Below are 17,893 nucleotides of genomic sequence, written 5' to 3'. Positions count from 1 at the left end.
ATTATTACCTAAATTGCCGCTAAAAAATCGAAGTATAACATAGCCCTTGTTAGGTACAACGAAAGTGTCTTTCCGCGGCGGATCTATTAAGTTACGTTCTATCTTTCCATCGTAGTCTAAACGCATGATTTCATCTTTGGTAATCGGCTGGTCAAAATTGCCCCTTGCCACAATACTTGCGTGGTAACCATGCGTGTGGAACGTGTGAGAAACGTTTCCACCAAAGCCTGAAAAACAGAATCATTTTAGCGATTAGAATCCTTTCTTTTCTGAAACATGATGTAATTGTTAAGGGACGCACCTTGGTCTATAAATATAATTTCGATATTTTTCTTAGGAGCAACTTGGACGATTTGAATGCATTCGCAGAACAATGGAGTATCGATACATTGCTCCGAGCGTCTTTCAAGGGAGCAAATTGATTCTTCCGGTGTGTTTTCCGGTTGCGACAGTAATGGAGACGTTGGATACTTGAATGTCATGTCGTTAATCTGCGCGATCTTCGCTCCATCTTGTTTGGTGCCTGCAATTAATTCGAAAGTAATATGTAAAAATTATTAGTATGTATTTCAGTTTCTTTTGAGCTCGATTTCTTTTCTTTGAGAATGTTCTTTTTCTTCTAGGAGATTGTAAAAGCTCAATTGTTCATGATTGAACAATATATTGATTAATATAAAGTATTGATTCAGTCGAATCGTTTCGAATAAATCTTAAGCAATCGGATATTGTTTGAACGATGTTTAATCTCTCTCTCTCTCTCTCGCTCTCTCTCGATTCGAGTGAATCAATTGCGAATAAAATAATACTTACTTAGGTAAGTGGGGTAGTAGGCACATCCGTAGACGTTGTACCTGTTATCAGTCATTTCATCCGTGATAGAGGGGTAGCTATTAACATCGAACGGAATATGAATGACTTGATAAACTTCCTTGTCGATCGACGCTCCCGTTTCTCCCTTCAAGTTCAACGCACAAATGGTATTTTCATCTTTGTCGCAATTGTAGCCATTTTTCGCTGTTTCATCGTCATCGGATTCGAATGGTTCTTCGTCGTATATTGTCACGGATTCCGGTTCTGCGTTATTATAAAGAACATAAGCCTTCTGTCGAAGGTTCTGACAATCCTGATGGCCCTTCACGTCGACCAGGTACTTTCCAGGTGATTGATCCGCCTCGACGAGTGCGTCGAATCGCTCGCCTGAAATTCAATTAATTCGAACAATCAAACACATGGTACAGCGATGAACATTTCTGTCTTTTTATTATGTCGGAGTAAATGTTATTAGAAACTATGCGTTCTCGTGATTTTGTTTTCTTTTTAACATATTGTTGTAAGGGAACAATGTCCCTGATACAACTTAATTCCACTGAATGTAAGTCAAATTATTTTAACGCAGACAGATTAAGCAAATAAAATTACAGTGACATATATGTACATATATACACTTTAATAAATGTATAAATATATAACATATATTATTATATTATATATATATTTAATAAATATATAAAAAAATTACTTATACTTAAGAAGAACTCGTATTTTTTTAATAATTAACGCGGTCGCTTAAAATGGTCATAATTTCTGTTTTCCTGCGGTATTCGTTTCAGGTAAGATAGAAATGCTATTAATTATACGATCCGATGACAGTATTAGGAATAATAGAGTGCTTACTTAAAGTTTATATCGACGAATAATGTACACTAATGCAACGTTATCAACGGGATACTTTAAACGGGGAAGAACTAGTCGGAAAGAAGTTGTTTATGACTTTATTATAACATAGTTCCATTTTCTTCCATTACGTTTATTTTTGGTTTCCATCGTACTTCTTAATTTCCAACGTTTACAACAAGTTACACTCGATTCTCAAACTTCGCGTGTGACACTCTGAACGAAATTTTCATTTCCGGAGATAACTCTCCGATCCCGTGCGAACGAAAAATAGTAAAAAATGTTCGTCGTTCGCGCGCGCGATCGAGTAGTGTACGCGCATACGATATTTTGATTGATTAATTAACGTTTGAAAAAATTCGTCGCTTCGAAAACGATGACAAAAGTTACGAAATAAAGCAATTCTCACGGAAACATTTATAATATTTGCCGTGTTCGTGTACAAACAACGTACACATATATATGTATGTATGTATATCGGTTTTGCATATTCCTTCGCGTTCATGCATAAATGCATATACGTCCCGTGCATTCTGTTCGAACAGTCGCGTGCACAATAAGGAAAAATATACTCCAGACGGTCTCTGTATTTAAATGCTTTGTTTCTTAACTTTTGTCGGACAGTGTGTATGTATGTATATTGTATATAGAAACGTTCTGAGGGTTCGATAGAAAATCAGGTATGGAAAATGATACAACTGTAATGTCGGTCCAACGACCAATTTCAAGTTTAATGGAAATGGAAAGAAACTTAGGAGACTGAGTATTTTAAATGAGAATAATATTTAAAGTATACATACGTCTTACGTTCGATAACTGGACGGCGGACGTTTATGCGAATATGAACAATGCAAACGCCAAAAAATTAAAGCTATCGGATAATCTAACATGCTTGTTTTTCGATGGTATGCCATGTATTGGGTTGGAAGAAAACAATCTCTATACTTTATGGTGAAATAGAGAGCCCAATTTTTTATTCAAGCAATGAACTTTAATGAATAAGATATTTTCCTCTTTGTTCGATGATCTTTTGCCGAAAAGAATAAACAGGAAAATATATTATTGATTAAAGCTCATCGCTTGAACAAAGAAATTCGGTTTTATTTTACCTTAAAACATGGTTTACGGAGATAAGAAATAACTATTTCACCTTATTTTATGAACATAACAAGAATGTGTCTATCCAAATTTTTGGCCATTTTTCCAGTAGTATATAATATATAATTAATAATCGCAAATTAAGAATATTAGATCCCGTAAACCTAGTGTTAATAAACCGAAATTACTTTCCTGCCCACCCAATGTAACAAAATTTTCAACGTTTCTTTTAATTTTTGTAGTGCGAGAAATGATTATGATCGGCTATCTTCGAGTGGTTTCGCATAAACGCCCCCAACCGATTAATAACTGCAAGCGAGGACATCCGAAACGGATCGCCGTTAATACAAAAATATAAAACTATCGCAGAATCAGGAACAACGATGAATAACATCATAAAGACATGCACCGGAGATTGTTAAATCATGCGTACGCGCTACGTAACTATACATATGTATCTTAAAAGGGAAGACCCTAAAACGCTCACGGACGTGAAAAAAACCACGACACAGTCTTTCGCCGAACCAAAACAGACAACGGATCTGACCAAGACTTTCTCTCATCGTCTTTTGCGGAGGGATTTCTTTTTTCTCTCTTTCTTTTTCTTCCCGATAAAAAATAGTTCGCTATTTATACAGCTCGCTATGCCTACTATTTAAAGCCCTGAAACAATACCAATGAAAGATATACTTATCAACTATTCGGTGTCGCAGAAAGTATCGCGCCGATCCTTCTGGCACTGTTCTCCCGTGGTATTTCCAGCGGAACTATAAATTCGAATTCGTGCGTTTGATCTCTAAAAATGTAGAAACTGTTCTAACGCGCTGAAATCGGAAGAAAATCGAAAATCTTTTTATTCCGATTGTTTTTGTAAAGCAATTCAAATTAATCTCCTTTTAGCGTATACCGTAAAACATTTGATTTAATTCTGTTTGTGTCGTCAAATATGTCCTCATAAATAAAACATAATTGGTAGACTTGTAGAAATACTACGAAAATAAGTGAATCATCATACCGATAGCCAAAATGTTAAAAAAATTAAAATGTCCGTAATCTGCGAAAAGTATTTGCACAGTCACAAAGTGAAAAGTCATGCATTTTTAATAGCTTTGAAGATTGCTTTAGCGCGCACGAGAATGAATAAATCATAGTTTCCAAACGCGCGATACTTTCTGGGGCCGTGACGTCGTGACTAAACTGCGGACGGTCACGCAAATTCTAATTTTTATAGGTTAGGTATTTCGCGACGAGATAGCGCGCCGACGAAAATAGAACTTTTCATTTGAATTTTTGTTTAAGCTTGAAACGAAAAAAAAGGACTTTGGTTTGCGTTTCGAATGCTTCTCGTTGGATCCGCAGCTTAAGCATAACTCACGGGCGAAGCACTGGACTTTCATCGTATGTATTTCTGTTAAACAATATATGTATAGGTGTTTCGAGACATGTTTACCACTGTATCGTGACTCAAGTGACACCGACACGCTGCGTTATTTTACATTTAAAATCACATATCCGCTACGTTCCGTCGAATATGAGTAACACTTCGTTCAACGATTGTACAGAAGGATCGACAACAAATCGCTTAAAAAATATTCGATCAGCGTCATCATGGCGGGACAAGTAAGACCACGGAAAACAGCATTTTGAATACAGTTTCTCGCGTGAATCGAAGCTTAGAACCGTTACGTGCATCTCTTTAGTGTGCTTCCTCCGTTACTTACTTAGAAGGCATTCGTGAATTCAACCATAACTCAAACATCTTGCTGATCAAGATACTTAAGCAGCTTCGCCATTGTTTTTTTACTCGACGTTCTTGGAAAATTCGTCTTTTTCCACCCCCAAAAAACAACCAAAATCTTAGACTCGCTGCGATCATGCAAAATTCATAATTCGTTGATAGACTGTGAACGTTCATGCAATACCAAATACAGTGAATCAAATTCTCTCGCGAAAATGTTTCGTGTTCAACTTCGTAATCAATGACGAATACGTTTAAAAACATATTTTCATACGTAATCGCCTAAAATAATAAAATTAATGAATATTCAAATTGACGAGTTGAACAATCAATCTCCACGTTTCTTAAATGAAATGTGAAGCTCGCCTCGTCCAGGGTCGAGGTAAAGAATTCAGAAATTCGTTCGATTCAATTTTGATGCTGGAAGTATGCAAATGTCCACAGTCTAGCTTCCAACGTCGAAAATGCTCTGAAAATACTTGTACAATATATGTTTACGCTTAAAATCGTGTCGATTCAACACTGCAACTACTTGTTTCGGTCAAAACGACCCATTTCCAATTGTTTATTCCCATAGCTTCTAAAATTATGGCGACACCACTATTAGAGATTGGTAAATTCATTCGTTTGTGCGCGGCCACTAAACATACACATGTAATCTAGTGACTTAAAAACGAAAGAAAAATTTGCTCGACTGCATTTCGAGAATTAAATCAATGTTACACTGTTTCAAATAATGTTTTCTTATGGTCAAAGGGTCCGTACACTTTCACTGGAACATGCACATAACGAGTAACGCCATTTGAAGAATGACTTTTGATAGTTTTCTCCTCCCTCGAAACGCTTTTGATTCCACAAGATCGACCTTAAAGGTAGAATACACTCGTTCGTTTTTCGGAATTACAGAATTTTGTTTCCCGGGGCCTTGAACGACTCTCTCCCAGGAAATTGGATCTAATCGTGTACAATTATCAAAAAAATATAACTATTAAGTATATCATATAAACAGTTCTCTTATCCCTTATTATAATGAGGGGTACACACGGTGAACGCACTACATTATACGTAATCGTTAATCGTCGCGTGCTTTATCGTACAATGTTGCTATTGAAGTCACGCTCCGCACGAAATGACAAATTTCAATAAACCTTCCCACTCCTCCTCTAAAATCTCTCTAATCTTTAACTGTCGTTCACGACTAATGATCTCGACTGATCAACGCGTCGACCGTCGCTGTTCAATCACATCGAAATGGTTCTATTTCAATTTTCAATACACCTTAATCCTATTCAAATTACCACTGTGTGAATTTCATTTGTTTTAACCCTCGTACGATCTCGAAAATCCACCATATTCTCTAATTGAAGTATTACGCCATTTTTATAATAGAATACGCAGTGTCGAAAGTAATACACAGTTGTAGTAAACTGGTAAATAAAAAGTATTAGGTTGTCCCAAAAGTTGGTTTCCGATTCATGCACATAATGCAAATTCATGTTAGGAAGTACTAAAACATTAACCTAAAGATTATCGCGTTGTTCGTATTTATTTAGCAACATTAAAGGAACACATTCCGAAAGAAACTTTTGGGACAACTTAATAGTTGAAATAATTATTTCTAAATATACCAGTATTTTCAATATCGAAAAGCGAAGTATGTTTAATTTTGTGTTAAAAATGATTAACGGTCGACACGTCAACGTCGTATAAAATATTTTGTTCGTCCGAGTATTTGGAACAAAGAAATCGAAAGTAATCGTACTGTATAATCGCGTTTGGAATCATGCTCCCATGATTAGCAACTTCTTCGTATTCCTTCCTGTTCGAATAACAACTAGTGAGCATCGGGTAAACAAATGGTGCTGTCGCTTCTCGGCGAACTTAAAAGAAACGAGAACTCAACTATAATCTATCGTAAAATCGGAAGTGCTGTTAAAACGACCGTGCTTTATAGCGCGGCCAATACTATTACAGAGCTTAGTCTGCTTTTTATCATAAACGTTTACAACACGTACTCGCGTCAACTGCTGGCGCTTCTAATAATAATTACTTATTCGAGCTGATTTGGAACGGATCGGTTTTTCCATTCCACAAAAGTATTTCGTTATTTTGAACGCCAACATTGGTTACCGTCGCGCCCCCACCGTCTCTGTCTATGAGTGTGTGCGTGCGTGTGTTTATGTAAATGGTGTGTATGTACGTGTGTGTACTACCTCCGATCGAAAGTATTCGATTCCATGAATTTACGAAACTGCGGTAAAAGTAATTTATACGGTCCGTGAAAAGCAAGAAATATTTATAATGCGACCTAATAAATAATCGACGACTTGTTTGCGTGAAAGAAGCACAGAGAAACAGTCTTTCAATCTACCTATAATCACTATTTAAGAATAGTATTTAAAATAAGTTTTAATATAATTTGTGCAGATTACGAAAAATTCATTCATGATTTTCAGCTTTGTCTACGACGTTTCGCGGGCACGAAAATTAATTAGCAAAATGCACAAAGTCGTGCTAGATGTACCAATAAATAATCCACCACGGTCCATCACATCGTGACGATAATTAAAAAAACAATTGGAAGCATAAATGACGACTATTATTAGTGGCTTCGTTCGAAGGTACATTACAACGTCGACTTCAAATAAAATAGTGGATTAGTAGTCGGTACAGCCAGTAAACGAAAAATACTGAGCTGGAGAATGAGTTCTTACGAACATCTGATTGTCAGAACATTTTTTTACACAGATTTCCTTTGTTTCGTTTAACAAGTCACAAGTAATAAATTGATCTTGAGCGGCACGACAGGCGTGGGCATTGGGCATCAAATGAAACTGTGTTTAAGTTTAAACTGAATATGAGACTGCGCATCTTTATGAAAAAATAGGAAAATTGTCTGCATCAATACATAGCAAGCGTAGTCTGAATAATTCTAATAAATTGATGGCGACACACCAATGCTCTTAAATTCTGTTAATCTATCTGCTTTACATCTTTCAACCGCTCATGTTTGCCACAAATACACAACATCCAACATCTCTTCGAATAAATAACTTTGCCCAAGCCTGCGACACTCTTTGATCGAGCTACTAAAATAACATTGAAAATCTCTGCTTGCCAAATGAAGAAATCATCGAAACTTCGACAACGGTCAAAGAGATCGAATACATTCCATCGGTTCGATTTTGATCTAGTTCGTCTCTGTTGCGTCCTTGGGTGTTGACGCTAGTTAGCGATGCGTTTGCGCGTAAACGCCGATCTCCGCCTCGAAGAGGATCTGATTGATCCTGAGCTTCGCGACGGACCTCGAGTACGAGTCTGGTATTTCTGCGAGTTGCACCGCGATGCTCTCGGCGAATTTCGCGAAGTCTTCTTTCGTCCGTTTCCGTTCCGTCGCCGGTTCGGCTTCCAGATTCGTTTGTCCAGATTCCTCCAGGTCGCCGTCGCCGTGGCCGATAGGACTGCTCTGGTCTGGCAACGAACCATTATACAGTTTCATCGCTTTCAAACTAGATGACGACCATTCCTCCGCGTCCTCGCTCAGAGACGCGTTGAACGAACCGGTCCCGGACCCGTTCGTCTCCTCGTTGCAATCCACGAACGTTATGCTCTCGGGGTCGATGTCGCTCACGATGTACTCCTCCTGTAACTTCGACGAGTCCTCCTCCACTTTCTGCGAAAGAAAAGAAGCTTTTAGCACCTTGAAATATGCTTTGCGTTTTCTTCGACGAAATTGAAGCATGCGCACCTTATCAAGGCTGGACTTTGAAATCGCACAACTTTGATTCTGATGTTTGTTAAGGGGATAGACTCGTTTCTAGGATTGCAAGGGTGCGGGATGCCCCTTCTCATTTCTCGATAATGTATGCGATGCGGTTTTTCTGTATGAAAAGCGCTAGATAAAGGTCAATCTAGGCTGCGATCGCCCTTAGAAGTCCTATTTTTACGGAATTTGCAGTATTCGGAAGTATAAAACTGCGACAGCTACAGTAAGGAGCATAACTGGTTCCACACATTTTAAATCAGAACAACTTTTTTATGAATGGACCAAACGACCTCAATTTCTCTGTAAGGCTAGAAGAATTCGTTTAGTAAATGATGCGTAAAAAATATGTTGAAAAAATGCATTTGGACGGAATTGTGAAAAACAATAGTAAAAATTGATTTTTGCGACTTTTTTAGCTGGGCCAATAACGAAAATTCAAAAGATGTGTCTGGTCAACTGGTATAAATTATATACGCTCTGAAAATTTCATTGAAATTGGTTAATTGGTTTGTGAGTTATAAACGATCAAAAGTGGTAATTTGTAGTGTACCATAAAGTGGCAGGTTTTACCATTTTTGATCGTTTATAATTCGTAAACCAATTAACCAACTTCAATGAAAATTTCAGAGCGTATATAATTTATACTAGTTGACAAAACACATCTTGTAAATTTTCGTTATTGGGCCGGATAAAAAAGTTGTAAAAATCAATTTTTAGTATTGTTTTTCACAATTCCGACCAAATGCATTTTTTCAACTTATTTATTAGACGTCATTCACTAAACTAATTCTTCTAGCCTTACAGAGAAATTGAAGTCGTGTGGTCCATTCATATAAAAGTTATTCTGATATAAAGCGTGTGGAATCAGTTATGCTCCTTATTGTACGTGCTGCCGAATAATGCAAATTACGTAAACGTAAAAATAGGACTTTTGAGGGCGATTGCGGCCTAGATTGATCTTTTATGTAGCGCTTTTAACTAATGAAAAACAGCATATTTGCATTATCGAGAAATGAGAAGGCGCATTCCACACCCTTGCAATCCTAGAAACGAGTCTACCCCCTTAACATATTCTGTAGAGCTCACGATCACTCGGACAACTTCGTCGCATTCACCACCATTATCTTAATCTTTTCCTAACAATTCTTATTTACAACATTCCTGCAACGTATCATCTTCATGAAATTACACAACGTAGCAACGAAAAGTCACTGACTCTTGAGACAGTTTTTAAAATTAGTTTGCGTATTTAATGAGAAATCGAACTACTTTGAATGGTTAAAAATTTACATGATTATTTTAAGGAATTGTTTAATAATTTTCTGTCAGATCTTGTATATACTGTACTGGCTGCTTCAATAATGTTTGCATTCACTCAAGCGATCTGATCTTCTGAAAGTGAGAAGTAAAGTATAAAAACTCTGTCATTCAAATAATTATAGACAGCACTCTAATTGTCTGCTAACATCGTTCTCTGGCTTCGTACGACCAATAATTTCATCAACGTATTTCCCATCATTCGCTTTAGAAGAGTGAATAATGAAAGATTTTTTGAATGTTTAATTAATCAACTTGGAAGAATCACATTCTTGAACGCGTTCAAGTTCGTTTCCAATGGTTCCGCAAACAATTCCCCCGGCACTTTGCCCACAACTTTAATTTGCCTGGCAGAGAAAACCTTGCACTGATAATTATAATTACGCGGTGGAAGGGGATATGAACACAATCGAATCGAATCACGATTCAATCTGCTGCACACGGTTCACACGACTGAGGATTAATCGCGCATTTCGATCTACGGGGAAACTCTGTGTGCTGGAACTTTCACGGGTACACGTTTTCCCCCAAATAACAATGCTTTAAATACGTCTAGCACACTTAATTAAGAAAAGAGTCGCGTATCGGGTTACGCCGTGTAAAATCTACTTTTCTTGTTCCAGCTGCTACACAATTTAAATATTCTTCCATTTCACCGTGGAAATATTGGCAACAAAGAAAGGAATAAAAGAGTCTCGTCTTTTCAATCGAATAAGAGATCATTACCACTCGCAATTAGTAAGCTATGCTCGATTTAAATACTTTTATGATCACCATTAGACAGCGGACTTTATGCAGTTATGTCAGAAATGAATATGTATAATTTATACCTACGGACATTAATGCATTCATAGGAAAATTGAGTAGATGAAATTGAAAATTGTTGGAAAATTTTCAAAATTGAAGATGTCAATAGATTTCTCCTCTATTAAAATTATTAAGGGAAGAAATAACATCTCCAATTTGATTTCTATTTCTTGCAATCGATGCAGACAATTTTTATTTTGCATAAAGATCCGCAGTCTATTTATAACAGTAAGAATATTAGAAGAATTTAATTGCATTCTAGTTTGTTGCAATCCAGGTGGAAAATTTTTATTTTCCATAAACATCCGCTGTCTAGTAATCATTTTCTCAGTTTCTAGTTATGTGCATCAAAAATATTTATTTAACACATAGCGACATTTTGCATGACGAATTAAACTGAATTTTCAGAATTTTGTATCCCGTTACCAGATATCCAATCACAGTAATAATCGCAAAAATGAACTTGTTTAATTACTCTTAAAAATTTGAATGCTCCAGGCTGAAATGAAACGCTTGAAGGTGTCCGGGTAGATTTTTGCAGAATTCTTCGCCCGTTGGAACCGAGGAACAATTACGACGAGAGAGCCGAGCGCCGGATTAGCAGTCGGAGGAAACGGCGCGCATCGCGGGGTAAATTCTGGCATAATCTACGGACGCATCGGTTAATCTCGACAATCGAGTCGCTTTCGTAGCAGACCTCGTAGCCCACGAAATCCCAAGATCCGATGCGGGAAGGGAAAGCGGTCTCGAAGATGTTCCCATTAGTCGGCGATACGCTAATCCGCGCGCGTCGGACCGCTTCGGTTCGCACGCCTCCATTTTCCTGCGCCGTGTTAGAAATCCTCCGACAATAGAGCGTTGCCACGGCCAGAGCATCGTTCACATAACGCGCCGCAATAATTCGATCGATCAATCAGCTTAAAAAGACACGACCGGAGAGGAAACGCGGCGAGAAAAAGAGAGGTGAAGCAACGCGGAGGACAAAGGCGATCGCTTGCGTCCACCGGACAAAGAAGGCGCTCGAACAGAGAAAGGTAGAGAGAAAGAGAACGAGGATGGGAGAGATATACAGAGAAAAAGTGGTAAGAGAGAGAGAAATCTCTGGCCACGACACAGACAGAGACAAGGGAGTGCCATCGGAGTCAGGGTGCACGAGCGTGTTCCCAGATCGATTTGAAACCCGGTGAAATAATCACGTAAAGCAATCAAGCTGAAATTGCACGCGGAGACGTTCGTGTCTCTGCGATTAGCGCCGATTAAACTGCGAACGTTTATGCGAGATCGCAAGTTTTCTCATCTTCTATGCAACATTCCCGATTAAACGAACGCTTGCGCGAAATCGCCGATCCTCTCTGCAAAATGTTCGGCCCCATCCTCGATTGAAAACAGGTTCTTCAATTTTTTGCCGCAACCTACGATTTTCGAGTCTGTCATTACTAGACTGCGGATCTTTGTGCATTTATGGCCGCTGAAAATTTTCAAAAAATGGTAGAATATATAATTTGACAGAGTTAAGAACGATTTTGATTTATTTTAAATCTGCAAAGGCTACTACCATTGAAAACAAGATTTTATTCGATTATGAAAATTGCAAATTGCATGAACATCCGCAGTCTAGTCATTACTACAAATTTTGCACATTAATTCGACCGATTAGTATTCATTCTAACTGACCAAACTCCAAAGAAGCCTAAAAAATGACTCCTTAAAGTAGAGTACTCTCTTAGAGGCTGTCTGACTATTAACTTCTAATACTACGTATAGACTGGACGAGTAGATGAAATGCAAAATATTAAAAGCTTTTCAAGAATTTACGCGTACTGTTGTATTATGTCCAGCTGATCATAATTATTAAAACAAGAATGGCTTGATATTAATGCAGACAATTTTTATTTTGCGTGAACGTCATCTTTTAGTGATTTGTAATAATTCTATTAACGATCACGCTCGCGATTCGGATCGAACGTTTTGCAGCCAGGGGTGGTATTATCGATCTCCGGCGAGTGTTTTTTATAGAGTATGCTATAATTGCGTAAATATCCGCAGTCGAACGAGCCGGCGAGAGACGCGTCGCGACGCGTACCCGGTTTCAGCGAAACAGTTCAGAACACAATGCTCTTTCCCCGAAATCGACTGTCCAATTACAAGGATGGCGTAAAACCGGCCGGTTCGTTCTCCCGATCGGAGAAAGGGACGCTCTCTTGCTCTCCCTGCTCGTGTACAAACAAGTTCCTGGAACCGGGACCGGTCTCGAACTCCGCGAACGTTCAAACAGCCGAACGGAATCAATCAATCGGATCATCGATATTCTGTAGGAGTAAAAAAGACGCGTCGAAACGGAACACGACAGTCGAGCATCCCTTGGAAGTATAGGGTACATTCAGAGAGGATGCGAGTGCACAACATTAATTAATTCCGAATCTAATAGCGTTCAAAACAACTGCAAGTCTGCTGCAAAATTCTTTTTTTTCGCGTTAGACTTCAATTATTAATCAATAGACAGCGGATCTTTATGCATTTATATCAAAATTGAGTAGATGAAATTCAGAATTGTTGGAAAACTTTAAAAATTGAAGATGTCGATGTATGATCTCTCCTGTATTAAAATCATTAAGGGAAGAAATAACGTTCAGTTTGGTTTCTATTTCTTGCAATCGATGCAGACAATTTTTATGGTTAAAAATGCCTTAGGATGTATAATTCGATTTTAAATATTAGACGGTGTTTCATTGTGCCGAAAAATCCATACGCTACCTGTAAAAAGCCTATCGACAATTTAGAGAGGTTCGTTGTATAAATTTTTTGTGTAATTTCACGAAGACGAGACACGTTTGCTGAAAACTATTTGTCGCTTCTTAAAAACGCTGCCAAGTGGACACCAGGTAAATTGTCAATATCCACCGCCATTTTCACCGAACGCTAAAAGTATTCTGAATTTCAATTTCGTTCCTGCCTCGTGGGAACCGCGATGGTCAACAACTCGGAAACTACAATCGCACAGGCAGAATTGTCTAGCAGAATTGTCGTTTCAACTTACTAAAAACAGTTTATCAAATTCAATTTCACTTCCATTATTCGGACTGTTGTCCGAGGGATCTTGCCCCCAGCGATTTCGGATCCACCCACGAGCAAACTCGAATCAGACTTCGCTTTCTTTCGAGGAACAGAATCCGCAACACGTGCAAAACATTAAACACAAATGCTCGACAATTTTACAAGTAAAAGCAATTGGTAAATCATCGAAATGAGACGAGTTTGTAAAAATCATTACAATTCACATTCGAACTACGACGATCAACGTTTTGCTCCTATAAATTTTTTAATTTACTCAATTTCTTCTAAAATTCTGAATGGACGTAATCTCGTTATTTGTATAAAGTAGTGCGAAACGGTCTCGTTTGGTCGATGCAGACCGAAGACAAAACGTTCTCTAAAGTGAAGCGAGATCGAGAGAAAGGTGCAGTGCGTCGCTGCAACAAAGCATTTATTTATTGGTCGGCGGCGTCTCTCGTTTCTCGCGTCGAAAGATTAGCATTCGCGCAGTAACCTCAGCAAAATGTTAAAAAAAGAAAAACAATCTGCACGATGGAGTATCGGACCCATTCACCTCTGTTTTACAAACGCCATCTCACATCGTGAACGCAACTTCTCGACTCTAACCCGTGCGTCTGATGATTCTACGCTCTGGAAAATATCCGAGGAGATTTTAGCGGGTAGATACATAATTAGGTGTCGCGAAAGCAAAATTGAAGTCTGACTCGGTTCTATAGGAGAAACTCCACGCGTGCTCGTAACGCACGCAGCGTGCACCTACACACGCGTAAAACCTTGAATGCACGCACGAGGGAACATATACATATATATGTGTACACATACATACCTTCTTCCGTTTGCTGTATCTGCGTGTGCCGAATTGCAGGAACTGCATCGCCTTAAAGGCGAACCACTTGGACACGTAAACATCGTCGGGCCCGGACGCGGCGTCCCGGCTGTTTTGTATCTTGTGCACCTCCCTCGAGTACTGACACTTCAGGTTCGTGATCTTCTTCTCGATCTCGAGGGTGTTGCAGCAGAGAATCTCGGCGAGCTCCTGTATGGCGTGTTTGCGTTTCGCGCGGTCCCGGTACCCGCGGGCGTTCCAATCCCAGAGTACTCGTCGTTGCTGGTACTCGCGCAGCAGCTCGAGGGTTTTGTCGCGGGTCCATTCCATGGCGAGGCGGGTGTCGTTCATCTCTGGCTCGTTCCAGGCGTCGTAGCTGCACATGGAAAGAGGCGAGGTGAGGCGACGCGAGGCGGGCTGACGCGGACCGAGGCGTGTACCTCTTTCTCTGGCCCTTTTTCCGTTCTTCTTCGTAGAACGTCCTTTTACCGCCGATCAGGAGAAAAAAATCACGTGGCGCGAGTTCACGCGGACGGGATTACCGTGCTACGAAAAACGTGGACAACAAGTCCGACGACCTGTCCAGCCGTCTACCTCCGGGTTAGCTGTGTTATCTGGCTCACGGGTCAACCGGGAGGACAGCCACGGTCCCGTATACCCGCTAATAAATCGGCGACTACCAGCCTGCCAGCCAGCCGACAACGACAACGACAACGACGCCGCAGCCGCGAATCGAGCACGCGTTTTAATGATTTTTGCGCGAGACCCGCGCGCGCTTGGTCGCCTTCCTTTCTTTATTTCCCTTGGCGGAAACCCGGCGAGAACACGAAGACGGCCGAGTCTGCGCGAACGAGCCTCACCACCGTTGCACGCCGCATCGCTAAACGTATGAGCGCCAAGCAGTTTCATCCTTTCGTCTCTCTGTGGTGCTCTCCTCCGCCTCCACCTCCTCCGCCGCCTCATCCTCTGACCCCTCTACTGCTAAACTGGTTCTGTCTCACTTTTTCCAAACTGTCTTCTCCTGTCCACCGTCGGTTTTCCTACCCTTTTCTCTCTCCTTTGTTCTCCCGCATCTCCCTCCGCCACTCTCTCCCTCTCTCTCTGTTTCTCTCTTTCTCTCAACTGCTTCGCATTTCTTTTCCACCAAGCAACGCTCTCTACCGACCGCCTGGTACCTTCTTTACATTCCCTTACTCTCTTTGTTTACTGAACGACCTTGCGACTCGTTCCGTCGTTCTCTCCGGTCCTTTATCGGCGGAATCCTTTTCACCGCGATGCTTTTTTTCGGCGACGATTCGCGCGGACTCTCGTTCCGTTTGCTGAAGAAGTCGAGAGACGGCTCGCAGGAATGCCGAGCGTTGTCTGTGATTCTTTTATTATCTTTTCTCTTTGGCACCGCGATTGTCGCACCGGCCCGGCTGTAATCGGGGGAGAACGATTATCGTGACCCCGGTCAAGGATCTGCGGAAAATGAACGGGTCGTTTACTTTTTTGCCGGGTTGCAGCCTCGCCCGACGCGACGGGCGAGGCTGCGAGCGCGGAATAATGGCGAGTAGATGCTGCCTGCAATGCACTACCCAGACGACAGAGGCTTTTATTAGTTTTCCTGCAGTATACATTTTTTCAGACGTATTTTTCGTTTCTGTGAATTATGCTATCTTATTCTAATCTCATAATGGTGAGTAGATTAAGAATAATAGCGAGTAGATGCTGCCTGCAATGCACGGACCAGACGACAGTGGTTTTGATTATGTAGTTTTTCTGCAGTGCGAGATCAATTTTTGCAGACGTATTTATCATTTCTGTAAATAATGTCATCCTATTTCGATCTCATCATTTTCAGCGAACGATTTGCGAAATGAGAAACGTAAGAAATTGTTGTAGTCTATACAGTTTACATTTTAGTTTTAATTAAAAATTTGCATTCTCTGGATGCAACACTCGTTATTCTCGAGGAGTTAACCAGAGGCTTGATTAATTAAAAGTTTTTGCACACATTTGTAGGATCAACGTGTATATGAAACAAAGGAAGATTAATTGTACAGGCGTGTCTCTAACTCCTCTAATGCTCGGCAAAACCATTTTTCGCCCGACTCTCACGTCGGATTAAAAATTAAGCTTCCCGGTGCAAAACGTTGAATCTAGTTCTTTCGTATGTACACCATTAATTTTAGCTTAAATTGCGTTCTGGTTTTATTCACTCGTTGTTAAGTAGTACAAATATTTAATGTAAACTTCATCGCTAGACTGCGGTTTTTATGCGTTCATGACAAAACAAGGAAAACGTTGCGAGTATTTAGGAGCATCAATATACTATTTCCAACGTTCTACAATTATTAAAAAATAAAAGAACTCTTTGTTTTCTTTTGTATTTTGTAATTGATGCAGAACATTTCGATTTTGCATAAAGATGCCTCTTCTTCTATTAGGAATCCTTTGAATAATTATTTTTCCATTCAAGCAGAACCTTCTACTTTCCATGTGCACGCCTTCCTTCATTATAGCAATGCAGTTCCTCGATCATTAACTTCGCAGAAGCACTGATGTTTCGATTCCACACACAGTTCCAAAATTGTATGCTCTTCTGCCCTAATCACGACACACCACAATTCACACCACACGAACACACATTGTGCACAGAATAAAATAAAACAAAATCAAGATGCAACGAGTGCGTTTTGCTTGCATCTTCAAACTGCTCTCTTCTTAAATCACTATCGAGTGATTCACATTCGAAATACGAACAGAAAGCATTTTTGAAAAATAAAATTTGGTCTACACTGTAATAAATTCCTTTCTCTGCGGATCTTTATGCAAATTACAATTTTCAATTTGTCTTCCATGGACTAAAAGATTCTTTCTGGTAAAAATGAAATAAAAAATTTAAAAAATTTGGATATACCATAATCGCATAAAGATCCGCAGTCTGCTAATAACTGTCGATACTCTGAATAATGGAGAAAAAATCTGTAACAAATGGATATTAATTACAGTTGCTCGGACTGAATCGATCGAAGAAAAACAAAATTCTGTTTCGATCAGATATACTTATACCTCGGTTCTATATTCTACGCGTCGGATCGATCTAATTTCGCTGCAGCACGATCAATCTCATTCGATAGTAATATATCCTCGGCCATTGGGCCAGCTTTCACCGAACGTGCATTGTCAGAGCGCGATTGCGCGTATTATACCGGGCCGTGACGAAACGAACGTATGAAATCTCAGATTTGACTTGCACGTGCAATCGATGCATCTTACGTGCGTCAAATGTGGAGTTTTTGCACGACACCACGAATTAAAATGGTCTACTTCTCATTTCTAACGCAAAAACGATATTTTATGGTCCATTGTTCATAGTAATTCGCGAAAGAATGAGCCAGAAGTACGGAATAAGAAGATTTGAATGCGACGCTTAGGTCTGTCCACGACAGACTGTTTCTACTTTCGCATATGCTAATGGTACGTTGTTATTAACGATGTATGTAATTGTTAAAGAAACTTAACGCGTGAACTTCCGATTAGAAGTTCGACGTGAATGCGTTTCTCTTGTTACTTCAGTTTCCGTAATTATTGAATATTAAGCATATAAGGAGATAATGAAGAGTGGGCA

The 17,893-nt window shown here is 39.6% G+C and overlaps 2 protein-coding genes across 5 annotated transcripts in view; both read right to left on the bottom strand.

The window, feature by feature from the left end:
* Nucleotides 1-17,893, bottom strand: part of LOC143213528 (uncharacterized) — a 35,351-nt gene that overhangs the window by 11,231 nt on the left and 6,227 nt on the right. For all 3 annotated transcript variants that reach the window (XR_013009988.1, XM_076433468.1, XM_076433481.1), the window contains 3 exons: nt 811-1,197; nt 302-523; nt 9-227 (listed from right to left, as the gene is read on the bottom strand). Coding sequence is in view for 2 of the 3 variants with exons in the window: in XM_076433468.1 (XP_076289583.1) it covers nt 9-227; nt 302-523; nt 811-1,197 (828 nt within the window). In the remaining variant the exon portion in view is untranslated. The remainder of the gene's footprint in view (nt 1-8; nt 228-301; nt 524-810; nt 1,198-17,893) is intronic.
* On the bottom strand, nt 1,791-17,888 carry LOC143213588 (uncharacterized). 2 transcript variants are annotated; one of them, XM_076433607.1, is made up of 3 exons: nt 14,721-17,888; nt 14,281-14,656; nt 1,791-8,183 (listed from the first exon to the last, which is right to left on the bottom strand). In XM_076433607.1, exons 2-3 carry the CDS (start codon nt 14,629-14,631, stop codon nt 7,740-7,742), a joined length of 795 nt encoding a protein of 264 aa, XP_076289722.1. In that variant the 5' UTR covers nt 14,632-14,656; nt 14,721-17,888; the 3' UTR covers nt 1,791-7,739. The 2 variants fall into 2 exon arrangements, with proteins under 2 accessions (XP_076289722.1, XP_076289713.1); XM_076433598.1 differs by having other exon boundaries at nt 14,281-17,887.

Source organism: Lasioglossum baleicum, chromosome 1, assembly GCF_051020765.1.
Source record: "Lasioglossum baleicum chromosome 1, iyLasBale1, whole genome shotgun sequence".
In the NCBI taxonomy this organism is placed as follows: domain Eukaryota; kingdom Metazoa; phylum Arthropoda; class Insecta; order Hymenoptera; family Halictidae; genus Lasioglossum; species Lasioglossum baleicum.
This window is presented reverse-complemented; position numbering and strand designations above follow the sequence as displayed.

Excerpts from the sequence above, each read along its gene's own strand:
- LOC143213588 (XM_076433598.1), bottom strand. The coding sequence starts at position 14,664 with ATGTGCAGCTACGACGCCTGGAACGAGCCAGAGATGAACGACACCCGC. Across the intron at positions 8,184-14,280 it reads GATACAGCAAACGGAAGAAG|AAAGTGGAGGAGGACTCGTC; the intron begins GTATGTATGTGT and ends TTTCTTTCGCAG.